The sequence below is a fragment of the Cetorhinus maximus genome, chromosome 1 (genome assembly GCF_964194155.1).
Source record: "Cetorhinus maximus chromosome 1, sCetMax3.hap1.1, whole genome shotgun sequence".
Lineage (NCBI taxonomy): Eukaryota > Metazoa > Chordata > Chondrichthyes > Lamniformes > Cetorhinidae > Cetorhinus > Cetorhinus maximus.
The window spans coordinates 191353778-191373500 of NC_135879.1; the positions used below are offsets into that span (position 1 = coordinate 191353778).

The 19723-nt window shown below is 42.7% G+C and overlaps 1 protein-coding gene across 5 annotated transcripts in view; it reads left to right on the forward strand.

Moving 5' to 3' along the window:
- The window catches only part of kiaa1328 (KIAA1328 ortholog), a 275580-nt gene that overhangs the window by 195449 nt on the left and 60408 nt on the right, over positions 1-19723 (forward strand). For 4 of the 5 annotated variants that reach the window (XM_078551400.1, XM_078551406.1, XM_078551413.1 and 1 more), the window contains 2 exons: positions 4436-4632; positions 7722-7830. In XM_078551400.1, coding sequence (XP_078407526.1) covers positions 4436-4632; positions 7722-7830 — 306 coding nt within the window. The remainder of the gene's footprint in view (positions 1-4435; positions 4633-7721; positions 7831-19723) is intronic. The other variant, XM_078551422.1, reaches the window with a different exon arrangement.

Consider the following 19723-nt stretch of genomic DNA (forward strand, 5'->3'; position numbering starts at 1 on the left):
TCAGCTGGTCTGTAACCACCACCAACACATCCTGTGGGTCTGTGCATGATTCCCAGGGAGCGCCCATGACTCCTACATCCTTAGCAGGTCTCAGATCCCTGATATCTTCAAGGGTCCAGAGAGGCTGCAGGGTTGGCTCCTCGGGGACAAAGGCTACCCACAAATGACGTGGCAGATGACGCCTGTGTGGCGACCTCAGACTGCAGCAAAGAGACTTATGCTGCGACCTGGACTTTGATGGAGCAAACGATAGGCTTTTTGAAAATGAGGTCCTGGTGCTTTGACAGGTCCAGTAGAGCACTGCAATACAGTCCCCAGTGGGCACATCATTGTAGCTTTCTGCGTGCTACACAACCTGGCACTGCAACAGGGGGAGGACCTCGCTGGGGAGGAGATGGAAGAGCTGCACCTCTCCTCCAATGAGGAGGACATCGAAGGGGATGAGGTCCTCTAAGATGAGGATGCTGGTGATGAGGCCATCGTACTGGCCAGACGGGAGGCCCTCATTGCTGCAAGATTCATGGAGGATGAGTGTGGACAGTCCTGACATCGTCACCTTGCATCTGTGAACATTTGACTCCTGTGTGGCTAGTGGTAGCGCACATACCCTCAGTGCTCAGGCTCAGACACAACGGAGGCCCGAATATTCACTAGATTCCAGGAGGATAATGACGACATGCATGAGGACACTTCATAGATCTTCACATTGTGTCTGTGAATGTCTGACTTCTGTCTGGCTAAGAGCAGCTTGCTTTTTGCTCTGTGATCAGGGTCATGTCATGGAGTCACAGCCATGAAACTTTAAATGCACCTGATCCTTTTGTCAGCCTTCAGCACCTGTCCCCTTCAGGAGCACACCGTCACCGGTCACAGATGCTGAAGAGATAGAGGCCAGCTCCACCTCAAAGGTGCTGAGCACACAGAGAGAATGATGAACTCTGATGCCTGCCCACAACATTCTGGCAGCAATGACAAGCACCATCGAGGTGCAGGCGTTCCTAATATGTCCAGTGAGTGTGAAGCCGGACCATCACTTTGGTCTGAAGGTTACACACTGCACAGGGAAGAAGCCCCTGGACTGAGACACCTGCCTTTATCTTGTGCAGGAATTAAGGTTTCACATTTGAGTGACATGAACACTGCTCATCATAACAAGGAGCCATAGGCAAGGAGACCTTCTTGGGAGTTAATTTACAATAGTGAACATGAGGCACAAGTCATTAACACCGTGCCCAGGCTGTGCAACTACCTCTTCTTAGCCTCCCTAATCCTGTCTTGGTGCTCCCCTGACATCCACAGCGAAGGGGGAGGCAGTCTGTTGACTGCGATGCCCTGTCTGTGATGACTTCAGCATGCGTCCTCCGCAGGGCCAAGACCTGGAAGGCCACAGCCTGCTTTGGGTGCCCTGCTGTGAGCCAGCTGCACCTACCTCAGCCTGTGGAGCTGGAACTGCGGGGTAATAGGAAGAGGGGATTTGCAGTGCTGAAGGCACTGGATACTGCAAAGCTCAGGGGCCTGACAAAATTCCAGCAATGGCACAGAAGACTTGCGCTCCAGAACTAGCTGTGCCCCTAACCAAACTGTTCCAGTACAGCTATAATACAGGCAAATACCTGACTGTGGAAAATTGACCACGTATGTCATGTCCAAAAAAAGCAGAACTAATGCAATCCAGCCAAATACCCATCAGTCTACTCTCAATCGCCAGCAAAGCGAGGGAATGTGTCACCAACCGTGCTATCAAGTGGCCCTTACTCAGCAATAGCCTGCTGTCTCATGTACAGTTTGGGCTCCGCCTGAACCACTTGGCTCCAGATCTCATAACAACCTTGGCCTAAATATGGATAAAAGAGCTAAATTCAAGAGGTGTGGTGAGAACTTCCCTTCGGGCCACACTTCATCCTGACATGGAACTGGTTTGCTGTTCCTTCACTATCGCTGGGCCAAAAACCTGAAACTCCTTTCCTAACAGCATCATATGTGTGTACATAACCAAATGGACTGCAGCAGTTCAGGAAGGCTTTTCACCTCCACCTTCTCAAGGGCAGTTAGAGATGGGCAACAAATGTTGCTCTTGCTAGCATTCCTCACATTCCATGAAAGAAGAGGAAAAATTATACAAAGTTTGCATTATATGAACCCAGTAATACCTGTTTCATTAAGACTGGTAAATTCTATGTATGGAAGGCACATAATTGGTAATAGTTGTTAGTATTTAGTAGCTATGTAACTCAGGGTGTGCAAGTGGCTATTTTCCCTCTGTTGATATCCACTCCAGGGCATGTTTTCCATTGTAATTCAACCAAGGAAGGTAGCTGTACAAGTATTGCATTTTTAAAAAGAGCCATTGAACTGTTTGAGATTAGTTGTATTTAGTTACTATTAACAGTGGCAACATTTTAAAATGATTGAAAAATACATTTATAGTAAATAATGTGTTGAAATGAAATTACTACTCTTGACTCTATGGAACACTGCTGTAATAATTTTTTGGTGGCTTTTAGCTACCCATGGGATGAGATAATATGGTAAACAACAACTTGTATTTATATTGACCTTTTAACGTAGTAACATGTCCCAAGGTGCTTCAAAAGGGCATTAGCTAACGTAATGTAATACCAAGCCACATGAGTAGGGCAGATAACCATAAGCTTGGCCAAAGAGTTAGGTTTTAAAGAGCAGCTAAAAGTACAGCAGCCAATGGTAATGTAATTAAAATAAGGTATGCACAAGACGACAAAATTAGATCTCTTACAAATAAACCATCTTAAAACCCTCTCCCCTGCCTTCTCCACACACTGCTCCAACAAGATGTGCAAGGAGCTCATAGACTACTTTGTCGCAAGGATTGAGATTGTTCAGCTGCCTCTGTTACTTCTCTCCCTTTTGCTAACCCACTCTGCCAAACTTTTTCTAAAGTTTCCCCTGCCCTAACCCTGAACTCTCATCACTCATCTCCTATCTTTCTTCTTCCGAGCTCATCCTGTCCACTTCCTGCCCCCTCAACCGTATTCCTACCAAACTCCTAAACATCCAACTTCCCTTCCTTATCCCCAGTTTTACTGATATTGTTAAAGATTCACACTCCTTTGGTACTGTCGAATTGCCCTTCAAATCTGTTGTCATCACTTCACTGCTTAAATAACCCATCCTTGATTCCCTCAGTCCTTACAATCTACCACCCCACCTTCCTTTCCAAATTCCTTGAACATGTTGTAGCCTTCCAAATCCATGCTGACCTTTCCTGCAATCCTGTGTTTGAATTCGTCCAATTGGGTTTCTGCCCCTTCCACCAGTACTGAAAATGTCCTTACCAAAATCGCAAATGACATTCCCTGTGACTGTTGTAAACTATCCTTCGGCATCCTTCCTGTCCTGTCTGCAGCTTTTGGCATGACTGAGTGCACCAGCCTTCATGGACACCTCTCCTCTGATGGCCAGATGAGTGGGACTTCCATCACCTAATTCCATCCTTATCTGTCCCCTAGCCAGAGAATGACCTGCAATGGCTTCTCTTCCCACTTCTGCCTACTATATCTGGAGTCCTTCAAGGCTCTATCCTTGGTTTCCCCCACACCTGCCCTTCCTATTTCCCTCTGCCTTGGGCAATAGCACCAGCTAACACAGCGTCAGTTTGTATATGTATGCTGACGACATCCAGCTTTCCATTAGCACCAAATCTCTCCTCAACTTTAAAATTTTCATCTTTTTTTCAAACTCTTTGACCTCACCTCTCCCTTTATTTTTAGCCTCCTCCAGTGCTACAAACCTTTGAGAACCCTGCATTTCTCCAATTCCAGCCTCTTGTGCATGCAGGATTTTAATCATTACCATTGGTGACCCTGTGCTTTAGATTTTCTACCATGAACCTCTTTGCCTCTCTACGCTCTTTCATCCTTTTGAGATGCTCCATGAAAGCTAAGTCTTTGGTCAGCTGCCCTAATATCTCCTCGGGTGGCTTGGTGTCAAATTTCGATGACTCTCCTTTGAAGTGCTTGGGATGTTCTATTACATTAAAGGCTCTATATAAATGTAAGTTGATGTTGCAGTACTGTGTGTGGAGCATTGCACTTTCAGAGGTGCTGCACGTTGGATGAGATGTTAGGCCTAGGCTCCATTTGTCCTCTCAGATGGTTAGGAAAGATTCCATGGCACTATTCAAAGATAAGGGAAGTTCTCTTGATGACTTAACCAATATTTATCGCTCAACAAACATCACTAAAAACAGATTAACTGGTTATTCATCTCATTGTTATTTGTGCGGCATGTAAAAATTGGCCTCTGGATTTTCCACATTACAACATTTCAAAAATGCTTTATTGTCTGTAAAGTCCTTTTTGACGTTTTGAAGGCGTGATATGCAAATGCAAATCCTTTCTTTCCTTTTTGCTACTTAAACTTGGAAATGAGTCTAATATTTAATTACTCTTTGCAGGTACTTAAGGTCAGGGGATGATCTTTACCATGGCCATTTGCAACATCAGGAAAGAAACATTAAGGCATCGACATCAGAACCATGGGAAGGATTAAATGCTGGAAACAAGGTGATAGAACCTTTTGATTCAGAACTGGATGCCTTTCGGGATACAATCTCTTTATGCCCTGCTGTAGATCGAAATAAACAACAAACAGGTAATTATTTTATCCTTTCTCCACACATTCAACATCTGTGCCCTCTAATAACTTGAAGATCATAATTTTGAAGTATTTACCCTTTATTTAGTAATACAGCCCTAGGATCAGGGGAGAAAACTTGCCTTTCAGAAATATTGAATAACAAAGTATGCTATGAAAAAGGTCCTTTATGCCAAGTAAGTCTGTTGCTTCCGCCGATCTTATCAAGAACTCTACCTCACCTCTTTAATCACTTGAGAAAAAAAATTGCAGAAATAGTCCCTGATTATCAACTTAAGGGTGCAACAATTCTACAATGTTTGCCTATCCCCAATTTCCCACTAAGCAACTCCAGAATGCTGCTTTTTAAAAACAGCACTCTCACTCCAGTATCAGCAGCATACATTGTATCCTATGGATTATTTGATCATCTCAGTTATAAGGAAAGACAGAGAGTTAGACTTATTCATGGAAGTTAGTTAGCTCAGTTGGCTGGATGGCTGGTTTGTAATGCAGAGCGATGCCAATAGTGTGGGTTCAATTCCTGTACTGGCTGAGGTCATCCATGAAGGCCCTACTTTCTCAACCTTGCCCCTTAGCTGAGGTGTGGTGACCCTCAGGTTAAACTCACCACCAGTCGTCTCTCCCTGATGAGAGAGCAGCCTATGGGACTACATTTCAGTCTTGACCTGAATCAGATGTTTATTGACTTAACATTAATTGCTTTTGCTAGAGTGTTATTCCACGTATACATTATTTTTTAGGAGGAAAAAAATGTCACTTCCGATTTCCTGTGAGAAGTTTGAATTGCATTCCCTAGTTGTTTATACGTAATTCATGAAAAATGGACAAGCCATCTGTACCTCTTTGCCTAATTAAGACATTGATCATACTTACCGCACCCAAAAAAGAAATATTTTTCGAGTGGTATCAAATTGAACTCTCTGAATCTCTTTTCATTTTTGGTTCCAAGCCCTGGAAATATCACCTTTGCTGTCTGAAATTTGTGGATTAAAACTCTACTGCAGAGACTTAAACACATAATCTTGTCTGACAGGTTATCACAATGCTGAGGGAGTGCTACACTGACAGAGATGCCATTTTATTGGATGAAAAGTTAAACTAAGACCCTGCCTGGTTGTTCAGGTGGTTGTAGAAGATCCCTTGGTGCCATATGAAGAAAAGCATGGGAGTCCTCCTAGTGTCCTAGCCAATATTTACCTGTCAACCAATTACTCCAAAAAGAGATTTATTGGTCAAATTGCTGTTTGTGCACAAATTAACAATGGGATTTGTGCACAAAACAACCAATGTCTACACTTTATAAGGCAATGTATTGGCTGTGAAGCTCTTTGGGATGTCCAAAGGATGTGATAAATGCTACATAAAGGCACATTCTTTATTGTTCCTGTCTTTTAAGGAAAGCTTTTGATCATGTTGTTGCTTCACCAGTCTTTGCCCATATATCCCTAAACTGTCCCATGATAGCAAATTGGCCCTAAACAAACATTCTCTGTAAACATAGTGCACTATCCTTCCATGCACTTTTTGACCTTTCTGTACCCTTTGGCACAATCAACATAACATTCTTCTTCAGTGCATGCCCTCTGTTGTCCACTTGATAGCACTGCCCTGGCTTGGTTCCATCCTTGTTTACCCAACTGTATGCAGAGTATCTTTTGCAATGCCTTCTTTTCCCTTGTACCCTTATCTTCAGAACTCTGCAAATAACAAACTATCTTTGTTGGTTCCTATTTTTCGTGTTGCGCCATGATGGCATCATCTAAAAATGTGGTTAGCTTCCATGTGTTTGCCAATGACACACAGCTCTAGCTTTCTACTTCATCCCTTTGCGCTATCAGACTGCCTGCCCAACATATAGTCTTAGGTGAGCTGAAATTTCTTCTGACTAAATATTTGGAAGGACAAACTCTGCAATCTTGCCCCTGACTCTAAACCCCACCCTGTCTCAGGCTGAACCAGATTGTACATAGGCTCAGTGTCATATTCTATCCCAAGCTGCACTTCCAACCCCATATCCTCTTCATTATAAATACAGCCTATTTTCAGCTTTGTAACATCACCGTGTTATTCCCTACATCAAATGTACTGTTGAAACTTTCAACTTTTCCTGATCATCCCCAGGTTTAGCTATCCTAATGTTCATCTTTCATGTTCCGCAAAGTTCAGCTTATCCAAAGCTTTGCTTCCTGTATCCTATTCCACACCAGTTTTCGCTCATCACCCTTGTCATAGAATCATAGAAACATATAGCACAGAAGGAAGCCATTCATTCCATCATCTCTCTGCCAGCCAGAAAAGAGCTATCCAGCCTAAGTGCAATTTCCACTCTTGGCCCATAGCCTTGTAGATTACAGCATTTCAAGTGTCTATCCAAGTACTTTTAAGTGTGATGTGGGATTCAGCCAATGGGTTCCAGACCCCCAATACCACCTGGGTGAAAACGTTTCTTCTAAACTCTTAGCTAATCCTTGCACCAATGAATTTAGATCTATCTCCTTTGGTTATTGAATTTTCTATTGAGGGAAACATGTCCTTCCTATCCACTCTATCTTGGCCCCTCATAATTTTTGCACCTCAATTAAACAATACATTTGTTCGACCTATTATCTGAATTCAGCAACCTTTAAGTACATGTTGCTGTTGATGCTGAAGATGTACTGTGCAAACCTCTGTAAAATGTTGATGCTAAGAAGAAAGTATTTATTTGGAGATAGTTCAGCTGATTTACTAGTCCAACTGCAAGGAAAGGATTAGGAGAGATGATCTTTGAATTTGTCTGTGTTCTGCTATTTAGTGTCGTTAAGCAATAGTACTGAGTCGAATACATTTGGCGGGGTGTTCGCCCAAGTGCACTGAAAACATGACTTTCAAATATCCTTTCACCCGAAACTCATACACTCTCTCTTTAATTATACTTCCCCAGGAATGCTTGGGGAAATTGTAACCAATATTTCAGCGTACAGATTTTTCAAAACAAATAACATTGAAATCTTACACATTACTTCAATGCTTCAAGAAAAGCACTGGTTAATAGAATTTTATATAGGCTGTTGTGAATTGACTTCATGGTTTATCTTACATAGGGACCCCTTCATGTTCTAAAAAGGATGTGGCTACCTCTCCTCTTCGAGTATTTAATAAAGATGAACGAGTCAGCACAGCAACATCACCTTTTTGGGCTGAATCATCGAGGTAGGTTGCGAGCTAAATTTTATTTCTAAACTTTTGGTGTGATGGAACTCTAACTTCAAGATGTGAACTATTGTATTCTCTGGAACAGTTATGGAACTAGTGGTTGTAGTATAAGACGAGCAACCCAGTGCACTTAAGTTTAAATCCCACCATGAAAAGTTGGGAATAAAAGTGGCAATTTGGGGGGTTTTCCAGAGAAATGGTACCATGAAATCTGCTGGAGTTCGTTGATTTCCCTCAAGGAAGGGACCTGCAACAGCTACCTGACTCCAGTCCCATGCAACATGATTGACCCTTTATCCCCTCAAGGCAACTGGAGATGGATAAGAAATACTTCTTGTAGAGTCCATGTTGTAAGAAAAAAATAGAAGTACAGTACTACATGTTTGGATACTACAGAGTGCTACTTGAAATTTGAATTCAGCTGCTGAGGATTTTTTACATTCATTTACAGGATATGGGGTTGCTGGCAAAGCCAGTATGTATTGTCCATTAATAATTGCCCTTGAGAAGGTGGTAGCACAATCTGTGTGGTGAAGATACATCCAAAGTGCTGTTAGGAAGGGAGTTCCAGGATTTTGACCCAGTAATGATAAAAGAACAACAATATATTTCCATTTCAGGTTGGTGTGTTATATGGAGGGGAACTTGTAGGTGTTGGTGTTACTATACATCTGCTGCCTGTCCTTCTAGGCAATAGAAGTTTCAGGTTTGGGGGTACCGCCGAAGAAATCTTGCAAGTTGCTATAATGCATCATGTAGGTGGTACACATGCAGCTACAGTGTGCCGGTGGTGAAGGGCATGAATGTTAAGGTGGTGTGTGTGGTGCCAGCCAAGTGGACTGCTTTCTGTTGGATGGTGTTGTTTAGTGTTGTTGGAGCTGCACTTATTCAGGCAAGTGGAGAGTATTCCATCACACTCCTGACTAGTGCATTATAGATGGTGAACAGGATTTAGGGCATCAGGACATGAGTTAAGCTCAGTAGAATTCCCAGCCTTTGACCTGATCTTGTAGCCACGTATTTAAATGGCAAGTCCATTTAAGTTTCTGGTCATGGTAACCCCCCCCAAGGATATTGATGGGGGATAACACCAAATGTCGCAAGGCCAAAAATCCAAGAGGAAGAAGATCAGTGTCTCAGCCCTAAAACGGCTGGACCGAAAAGAGGAAATCCAGTTGCAGCTCATGAACAATCTGTAAAATCTGCACATCCAACTCAATTCCAGAACTATGGGATCAAATAAAGCCAGCCATACTAGAACGCTGTGCCCAGATCATTGGGGTTGAGTATTGTCATCACCAGGACTGGTTTGATGAAAACAATTCTCAAATAAGTGACATCCTGGAACAAAAATGAACAATCTTCATGCCAGGCAGACAACCCAAGGTCACAACTCAATAAGGCAACATACCATTAGCTCAAAGCCCAAAGACAAATACGGAAGATAAAGGTAACATGGCGTGAAGAGAGAGCCTGAGAGACCCAACAATAAGCTGACCATCATGACATGCAAAGCTTTTTTGAAACCATCAGTGCCATCGATAGACTGAGGTCAAATGGACAAAATCCCCTTGGTTTACAGGATGATGTTTCTCTTCTTAAGGAAGACAACGCCATCTGTCAATGCTGGAAACATTTTGAACAACTCCTCAACTTTTTTTCCACAGTGGCAGATGGTACTCTCTAGGCTATTCCCCCAGCAACCTGTGGTAGAATCCATGAGTGAACCACCATCGATGAGAGAGCTGCAACAAGCAATCAAACAGATGGAAAACAACAAAGCTTCCAGCCCTCATGGTATTCTAACTGAAGTCTTTAAAGCTGGCGGACTTGTGCTCATATAAAGATGCCATGCACTCATCCTACAGATTTGGGAGGAGAAAAACGCCCCCCATCCCCACGACTTCATGATTGTAACAATTGTAACTATCCTCAAGAATGGAGATAAATCGTGCGGTGCAAACTATCAAGATATTTCCCTCTTGTCCATATGGCTGAGGAAATCCTCCCAGAGACACAGTGTGGCTTTAGACTTCCAGAGGAACCTCAGACATTGTCTTTGTTGCCAGACAAATTCAAGAAAAATATTGAGGACACCACCAGGAACTCTTCATTGCATTCATCGACCTGACCAAGCCATTTGACTCAGTAAATCTTGAGGCTGTGGATTGTGCTTCAAAAAATTGGATGCAAAGAGGCTTCAAGGGAATTTAGACAGGCTAAATGAGTGGGTAAGAACATGGAAGATGGAATATTATGTGGAAAAATGTGAAGTTATCCACTTTGGTAGAAAAAACGGAAATGCAGAGTATTTCTTAAATGGTGAGTGATTGGGAAGTGTTGATGCCCAAAGGAGCCTAGGTGTCCTTGTTCATAAGCCACTAAAAGCTAACATGCAGGTGCAGCAGGCAATTAGGAAGGCAAATGGTATGTTCAAATAGTATGTTGACCCTTGTAAGAATATTTGAGTATAGGAATAAAGAAGTCTTGCTGCAATTGTATAGATCCTTGGTGAGACTGCAGGTGAAGTATTAAGTACAGTTTTGGTCTCCTTACCTAAGGAAGGATATACTTGCCATAGAGGGAGTGCAACGAGGGCTCATCAGACTGATTCCTAGGATGGTGGGATTGACCTATGAGGAGAGATTGACGAGAGTAGGCCTATATTCTCTAGAGTTTAGAAGAATGAGAGGCGATCTCATCGAAGCATACAAAATTCTTATAGGGCTCAACAGGGCAGATGCAGGAAGGATGTTTACCCGGGCTTTTTAAAAATTCATTAATGGGATATGGGCATCGCTGGCTAAGCCAGTATTTATTGCCTATCCCTAATTCGCCTTGAGAAGGTGGTGGTGAGCTGCCTTCTGGAACCGCTGCAGTCGATGTGTTTTAGGTATACCCACAGTGTTGTTTGGGAGGGAGTTCCAGGCTGGGGTTCTAGAACCAGGGGATACAGTCTCAGGATAAGAGGTAGGCCATTTAAGACTGAGATGAGGAGGAATTTCTTCACATACAGTGAGGTGAATCTTTAGAGTTCTCTAATCCTGAGGGCTGTGGAGGCTCAGTCATTGAGTATATTCAAGACAGAGATCAAAAGATTTCTAGATATTAAAGATATCAAGGGATATGAGGATAGTGCAGGAAAATAGCATTGAGGTAGAGGCTTAAGGGGCTGAATGGCCTATTCCTGTTCCTATTCCCTATATTACTTTGTCTATCCAGTGTTCTCAGACTTTTCTTGATCTCACATTGAGTAAATTGAATTGGCCGAAGAATGGCTTCTGTGATGGTGGGTACTTCAGGAGGCAAGCTGGATCATACAGTTGGGACTTCTGGCTGAACATTTTCTGATATATGAACTTTGCGATTTGCACTGACCTGCTGACATGTCCATCATTGAGAATTGAGATATTTATGAACCCTCATTCTCCTGTTATTTAATTGTCCAGCACCATTCATATTTGGATGTGGCAGAACTGCAGAGCCTTGAACTGGTTCATAGGTTGTGAGATTGCTTTCCTCTGTCTGTATCATGGTATTTCCACTATTTAGCAAGCACGTTGTACTGTGTTGTAGCTTCACTATGTTGGCATCTCAATTTTAGGTGTGCTCTTGATATTCTGTTCACTCACTATTGAACCAATGTGTTGGTCCCCTGGCTTAATGGTAAAGGTCATGTGAGGGATACTCTGAGCCATGAGATTATAAATTATGGTGAAATACAATTCTATCACTGCTGATAGCCACAGCACCTTAAGGATTCCCAGTTTTGATGTGCTAGACCTGTTTTGAATCTGTCCAATTTACCACAATTGTAGTGCCACAAAACATGATGAAGGATGTCCTCATTGTGAATATCAGATTTCATCTCCACAAGAACTGTGCGGTAGTCATCACTACCATTAGTGCCATAGACAGATGCATCTGCGACAAATGAATTATTGAGGATGAGGTCAAGCAGGTTTTTTTCCCTCTTGTTGCTTCTCTCTCCTCCCAGCAGTTTGACAGCTCTGCTCTTTGGTACATGGCCATCTCGATCAGCAGTCATGCTTCCAAGTCGTTCTTGGTGATGGAAGTTGAAGTCTCCCACCCAGATTAGATTCTGTGCCCTTGCTACCCTCAGCGCTTCTTCCTGGTGGCTTCCTACATGGAGGAACACTGATTCAGCTGAGGGAGGGTGTAAAATGGTATTCAGCATGAAGTTTCCTTGTCCATATTTGACCTGATAACATGAGACTTCCTCGGGTCTGGAGTCAAATGTTGAGAACTCCCAGGGCCACTCCTTTCCGACTGTATACCACTGTGCCTTCACCTCTGGTGAGGCTGTGCGGTTGGATATGACACACCCTGGTGTTGGAGGTGTCTGGGATGTTGACTGATGGTTGCAATTTTTTGAAAACGACAATTTTAAGGTGTTATTTGACTTGTCTGTGGGGCAACTCTCCCAATTTTGGCACAAGTCCTCAGATGTTAATGAGGAGGACTTTGCAGGATCGACTCAGCTGAGTGTCTTTTCTTGTGTCTGATGCCTGAGTTGGTGCCGGGTGGTCTGTCCAGTTTTATTCTTAGTAGACTTTTTTATAGCGGTTTGATACCACCGAGTGGCTTGCTAGGTCATTTCTGAATTCAGTTAAGAGTAATTTCTTGAATTTGGAGTGATGCTTAGGCCGGACCAGGTATGAACAGCAGGTTTCCTTCCTGAAAGGACATTAGTGAAACAAATAGGTTTTTACAACAATCCGGTAGTTACATGTTCACTGTTGCTGATGCTAGCTTTTTGTTCCAGATTTATTTAGTTAACTAAATTTAAGTTCCCCTGCAGCTGTGGTTCGATTTGGACTCATGCCCCTAGATCATCAGTGCAGGCCTCTGCGAAACTAGTCCAGTAACATAACCATGCTGGTAATGCTCCCCTATTTCTTCAGCCTTTGATTTGTAAAGAAATTCCAGGTATTTAAAACACAGTCTTTTTCCTTGATGTACTCCCAAAATATGTAATATATTTAAAGATTTATTGGTTGGCTTCAAACAGAATAGGGAAATGCAAGTAACAGAAAGTATAGACAATTTTTGTAATATATTTGGATTTTCAAAAGGTCTTTGATAAGATATTATATAGTAGACTCATGACTGAAGTCAAAATGTGTAGACTTTGGGGACAAGTATCAGAATACATACAAGTTGCTGACAAAATGGAAAATGGAAAGTTTGGTTAAAGGTAATTAATCAGATTGCAATGACAATGAGTGAAAAAGGAAGCCACATTGTGCCCCTTCTCTCATGTTTGAAAGTGTGTACAAATAAACTACCCCTCTGAGTTTACCCTATCTCAAGTTTGCTGTGGATTTATTAATGGAAATTGGATCACACCAAAACTGAGGGGTTGAGATATATGCACCGCTTATAAAGGGGGAAATCAAAAACCAAAACATCTTTCTGTTTATGGACAGATGGTGAGAGGAGAAATCAGGGCTGTTTAAATTAACCCTCCTCCTGTCCGTAACACCGCCGACTCCTCAGATGGTGGGAAGGGAAACCCCACCACCCTAAAAACCCGGCCATGGTTAACATTTGGATTTACACAAATTGCACTGATAATACTTAATTTTAAAGAAACAAAGGCAATACATGATACTGTTTTGTAAGTGAAATGCAAATATTTAACATCTGACTGACTTTGCCATTTTCTTTCCAGTAATACTATTGCACCTAGCCAAGAATGAAACTGTGGAGATTATTGTGCAGTGGCTGATTTCACAAAATTGCTATGGTGCAGAATGAGGCCATTTGGCCCATCATGTCTGCACCGGCTGTCTGAATGAGCAACTCATCTAGTACCATTCCCCTGCCTTCTCCCTATAACCCTGTACGTTCTTCCTTTTAAGATAAGTCTATTTCCTGTTTGTATGCTTCAATTGAACCTCCCTCCACCATATTCTCAGGCAGTGTATGCCAAACCCTAACCACTTGCTGCGTAAAAAAGTTTCTCCACATATCAACAGAAAATGCTGGTTAAAAACCCAGCAGGTCGGCAGGATTTGTGGAGAGAGTTTCGAGTCCATATGACTCTTCATCAGTGCTAAGAAGAGTCACGTGGATTTGAAGCGTTAACTCTGTTTCTCTCTCCACAGATGCTGCCAGACCTGCTGAATTTCACCAGCATTTCTGTTTTTATTTCAGATTTCCAGCATCCGCAGTATTTTGCTTTTATTCCCCTTCTATTACTTTTGCTTCTTTTACTAATTACTTTAAACCTGTGACAAAAACAGAATTACCTGGAAAAACTCAGCGGGTCTGGCAGCATCGGCGGAGAAGAAATCAGTTAACGTTTCGAGCCTTCATGGCCCTTCGGCAGAACTGAAGCATAGTTAGAAGAAGGGAGAAATATAAATTGGTTTAAGGCGGGGGGGTGGGGGGGGTGGGAGAGGCACATTGAGGGTGTGGTGATTGTGGAGATGAGCAGATATCTGCTCATCTCCACAATCACCACACCCTCGATGTCTCTCTCTCTCTCTCTCTCTCTCTCCCCCCCCCAACCCACCCACCTTAAACCAATTTATATTTCTCCCTTCTTCTAACTATGCTTCAGTTCTGCCGAAGGGCCATGAAGGCTCGAAACGTTAACTGATTTCTTCTCCGCCGATGCTGCCAGACCTGCTGAGTTTTTCCAGGTAATTCTGTTTTTGTTTTGGATTTCCAGCATCCACAGCAGCTTTTAGCTTTTTGTTTTTAACTTTAAACCTGTGCCCTGTCATTCTCAATCCTTTCACGAGTTGGAACAGTTTCTCCCTATCTACTTTGTCCAGACCCCTCATGATTTTGATTACCTCTATCAAATCTCCTCTCAGCCTTCTTTTCTCATAGGAAAACAGTCTTAACTTCTCCAATCTATTTTCATGACTGGAGTTCCTCATCCCTGGAACCATTCTTGTGAATCTTTTCTGCGCTGTCTCTAATGCCTTCACACCCTTCCTAAAAGTGCGGCACCCAAAACTTTAATTTTATTATTCATTCATGGGCTGGCTAGGCCAGCGTTTATTGCCCATCCCTAATTGCCCTTGAGAAGGTGGTGGGGAGCTGCTTCGTTGAACCGCTGGAGCCCATGTGGTGTAGGTATACCCACAGTGTTGTTCGGGAGGGAGTTCCAGGATTTTGACTCGGCAACAGTGAAGGAATGGCAATATATTTCCAAGTCAGGATGGTGAATGGCTTGGAGGGGAGTTTCCAGATGGTGGTGTTCCCAAGTATCCTGTTGCCTTTGTCCTTCTAGATGGTAGTGGCCATTGGTTTGGAAGGTGCTGTCCAAGGAGGTTTGTTGCGTTTCTATAGTGCATCTTGTAGATGGTACACACTGCTGTCACTGTGCGTCGGTGGTGGTGAAGGGAGTAAATGTTTGTAGATGTGGTGCCAATCAAGTGGGCTGCTTTGTCCTGGATGGTGTCAAGCTTCATGAGTGTTGTTGGAGCTGTACTCATCCAGGCAAGTGGAGAGTATTCCATAACACTCCTGCCTTGTGCCTTGTAGATGGTGGATAGGCTTTGGGGGGTAGGGAGGTGAGTTACTCGCCTCAGGATTCCAAGCCTCTGACCTGGTCTTGTAGCCACAGTATTTATATGGCTAGTCCAGTTCAATTTCTGGTCAATGGTAGCTGCCAGGATGTTGATAGTGGGGGATTCAGCAATGGTAATGCCATTGAATGTCATGGGGTGATGGTTAGATTGTCCCTTGTTGGAGATAGTCATTGCCTGACACTTGTGTGACGCAATTGTTACTTGCCACTCATCGGCCCAAGCCTGTATGTTATCCAGGTCTTGCTGATTTGGACATGGACTGCTTCAGTATCTGAGGAGCTCTGAATGGTGTTGAATATTGTGCAGTCATCAGCGATCATCCCCGCTTCTGACCTTATGATGGATGGAAGGTCATTGATGAAGCAGTTGGGTTAGTTGGGTCTAGGACACTGACCCGAGTGAATCCTGCAGTGATGTCCTGGAACTGAGATGATTGACATCCAACAACCACAGCCATTTTCCTTTGCGCTAGGCATAACTCCAACCAGCAGAGTGTTTTCCCTCTGTTTCCCATTGACTCCAATTTTGCTTGTGCTCCTTGATGCCACACTCAGTCAAATGCTGCCTTGGTGTCAAGGGCAGTCACTCTCACCTCACCTCTGGAGTTCTGCTCTTTTATCCATGTTTGAATCAAGGCTGTAATGAGGTCAGGAGCTGAGTGGCTCTGGTGGAACCCAAACTCGGTGTCAGTGAGCAGGTTATTGCTAAGTAAGTGATGCTTGACAGCACTGTTGATGACCCCTTCCATCACTTTACTGATGACCGAGAGTAGACAGATGGCGGGTAATTGTCCAGGTTGGATTTGTACTGCTTTTTGTGTACAGGGCATATCTGGGAAATTTTCCACATTGCTAGGTAGATGCCAGTGTTGTAGTTATACTGGAATAGCTTGGCTGGGGGTGCGGCAAGCCCTGGAGCACAAGTCTTCAGTGCTACTGCTGGAATATTGTCAGGACCTATAGCCTTTGCAGTGTCCAATGCCTTCAGCTGTTTCTTGATATCACGTGGAGTGAATCGAATTGGGTGAAGACTGGCATCTGTGATGCTGGGGACCTCCGGAGGAGGTCGGGATGGATCATCGACTTGGCACTTCTGGCTGAAGATTGTAGCAAATGCCTTATCTTTTGCATTGATGTGTTAGGCTTCCCCATCATTGAGGATGGGGATATTTGTGGAGCCTCCTCCTCCAGTGAGTTGTTTAATTGTCCACCACCATTCACCAATGTACTTGGCAAGACTGCAGGGCTTAGATCAGATCCGTTGGTTTTGGGATTGCTTAGCTCTGTATATCACTTGCTCATTATGCTGTTTGGCATGAAAGTAGTCCTGTGTTGTAGCTTCACCAGGTTGACACGTTATTAGGTGTGCCTGGTGCTGCTCCTGGCATGCCCTCCTGCACTCTTCATTGAACCCGGGTTGATCCCTGGCTTAGTGGTAATGGTAGAATGGGGGATATGAGGTTACAGATTGTGTTCGAGTACAATTCTACTGCTGCAGATGGCCCACAGCGTCTCATGGATGCCCAGTCCTGAGTTGCTAGATCTATTTGAAACCTATCCCATTTAGCACAGTGGTAGTGCCACACAACACGATGGAGGGCATCCTCAATGTCTCTATAAGGACTGTGCGCTGGTCGCTCTTATCTATACAGCCATGGACAAGATGCATCGATGGAAGGCAGGTTGGTGAGGATGAGGTCAAGTATGTTTTTCGCTCTTGTTGGTTCCCTCACCACCTGCCAACTTGGTCAGGAGTGGTGCTACTGAGCCACTCTAGGTGAAGGACATTGAAGCCCCCCACTCAGAGTATATTCCGTGCCTTGCACCCTCAGTGCTTCCTCCAAGTGGTGTTCAACATGGAGGAGTACTGATTCATCACCTGAGGGTGGATGATCCATAGATGGATGGCAAGCATATGAGGGAGAAGGAAATTTTTAAAAAAATATTTGTTTGTGGGATGTGGGTGTATTCATAATTGCCCCTTTTAATTTTGGGCGTTTGGGCATTTTTAAGAGTCAACCACATTGCTATGTGGTCTGGAGTAACATGTAGGCCAGGTAAAGACAGCAGATTTCCTTCTCTAAAGGGCATTAGTGAACCAGTTGGGTATTTACAGCAATCAACGATGGTAATTCCAGATATTTATTGAATTCAAATTCCACCATCTGTTATGGTGGGATTCAAACCTGGGTCACCAGAGCATTACCCTGGTTTCCTGGATTACCAGTCCAGTGAAAATACCACAATGCCACCACCTCCCCGTAATGATGGTTACGTTGATAGATTTAGATGAGGAAAAGATGGGAGAAGGATGAAGTGGAGCATAAACACTGGCATGGACTGATTGTGCCAAATCACCTGTTTCTATGCCACATATCCTATGTGATCCTATGTAATGTAACATTGGTAGTTTAAAAACCTTGGCAATCAAAAACCATATATGTAATATGTTTTCATAATATTATAAATATTGCATTGATAGTTTAATTTCAGTGGGATTAAACTGATATTATTTGATTTAATACTTAAATTCTTTTGAGATCATGTTTAACTGTTCAAGTATTGCAATTTTTAAACTGGTTTATACTATTTCTTAAAATTACCTTGTTTCATATTTTATAAAACTGTGATTGGGTTGAAACTGGCTAATAGGCTTTACCACTTTGTTAAACCAGTGCACTTGAAGGCCATCTGTTGCTTACACAGCAGCAAAATGAATTCCATGGTGATTGAAAAATTATAGTTTTAAAAATTTTTTTTACATTGTTCTATGGCACTAATTCAAAACATGTTCTGTAGTTGAAACTCTTATCGTTATCAATGTGTTTTTTCAGACCAATCTTTACTATTGGGCAAAAGTAATATTACTGGGTATTTAGTGAATAAGTGAAGCTATTCATGCAACAAGATCTCTCCCTCTCACTGCATGAGAGAACTCTAAGTAGAACCAGGCTTATAAGTGCATGTCATATTATTCTGATAAAATGACCTTTCCTATGCACTATATTGCACCGTGGTGCTATCTCTCTTCAGTCTTCCACCTCTTGTCAACATCAGTCATATTGATACGGTTCTTGAACCCTGAGAGTTGGGCGTAGGTGGATAGAAATAGTGCGTTGTAGCAGCTGCTGTTAGCTGTGGGCGTGGAGAGTTTGTTAATTCCACTATGTCCACTCGTCCTTGGGATGAATATAATTTGAGTTTATGCCAAATTCTGGCTTTAAAATTTGCATTAATTACCTTTACTTCTGGCTGTAAGATTTGTCTTTACCACTCAGCCACTGCTTAGCCCTGAGTAAATTCTTGTCAAGTGTGCCAAGGAAAATCCAAAAAGCACTGACTTGAAACATTGGAGCAACGGTTAAATTCCAAAATGATTAAAGTGACACTGTGTGATGTTTTTCACGCTGGCAGGTAGTCCAAGTCAACTCGCTAATCAGTTTCCCATCATTATTACCACAAGCTACATAGAAGTACTGAAGAAAACGTATTACAGTAGAACTGCTGAATTGGCCCTTGTACTTTCTTGGGTTCTGAAATCTAAGCAAAAAAAATTCTCAAAAGGTGATCCTGTTGTCAGTGTGAATTGAAGAAGTGCCAATTGGACCAGAACCAAGACACAGAATCGTATTTGATTTTGGGCCTCAGTATTGAACATCACCATACCCGTGACAGTGGATACTAGCTTATTAAAGTATATATAAAGAAGTTAATTGCCTAAATAGAATGTTCAACAACAGAATGCCGATTGTTGTTTGCATTATACTAACCTAGCAATTAAATTAAAGTTAATTGCACACTGTTGAGTACTTTGACTTCCTCTGAAAGAAAGATCTCACATTTATATAGGGCCTTACCCAAAACATTTTCACCGACCAATTTGGTTTGCTAAGTGCAGCTCCTCACATTATATCAGCAAATACATCTGCCAGTTTGCTTTAGAGCAAAGGTTCCAAAAAGGGCAAATAAATGAATAACCAGAAAGAAGAGTCATACGGACTCAAAACACTAACTCTGTTTCTCCTTCCACAGATGCTGCCAGACCTGCTGAGCTTTTCCAGCATTTTCTGTTTTTATTTCAGATTTCCAGCATCCACAGCATTTTACTCTTATCTTAGTGAATGACCAGATTTTGGAAGAGTAGATTCAGGGATTCAATAAGATAAAAGCAAAATACTGCGGATGCTGGAAATCTAGAACAAAAACAAAAATACCTGGAAAAACTCAGCAGGTCTGACAGCATCTGCGGAGAGGGATACAGTTAACGCTTTGAGTCCGAATGACTCTTCATCAGAACTAAGGAAAAATAGAAAAGAGGTT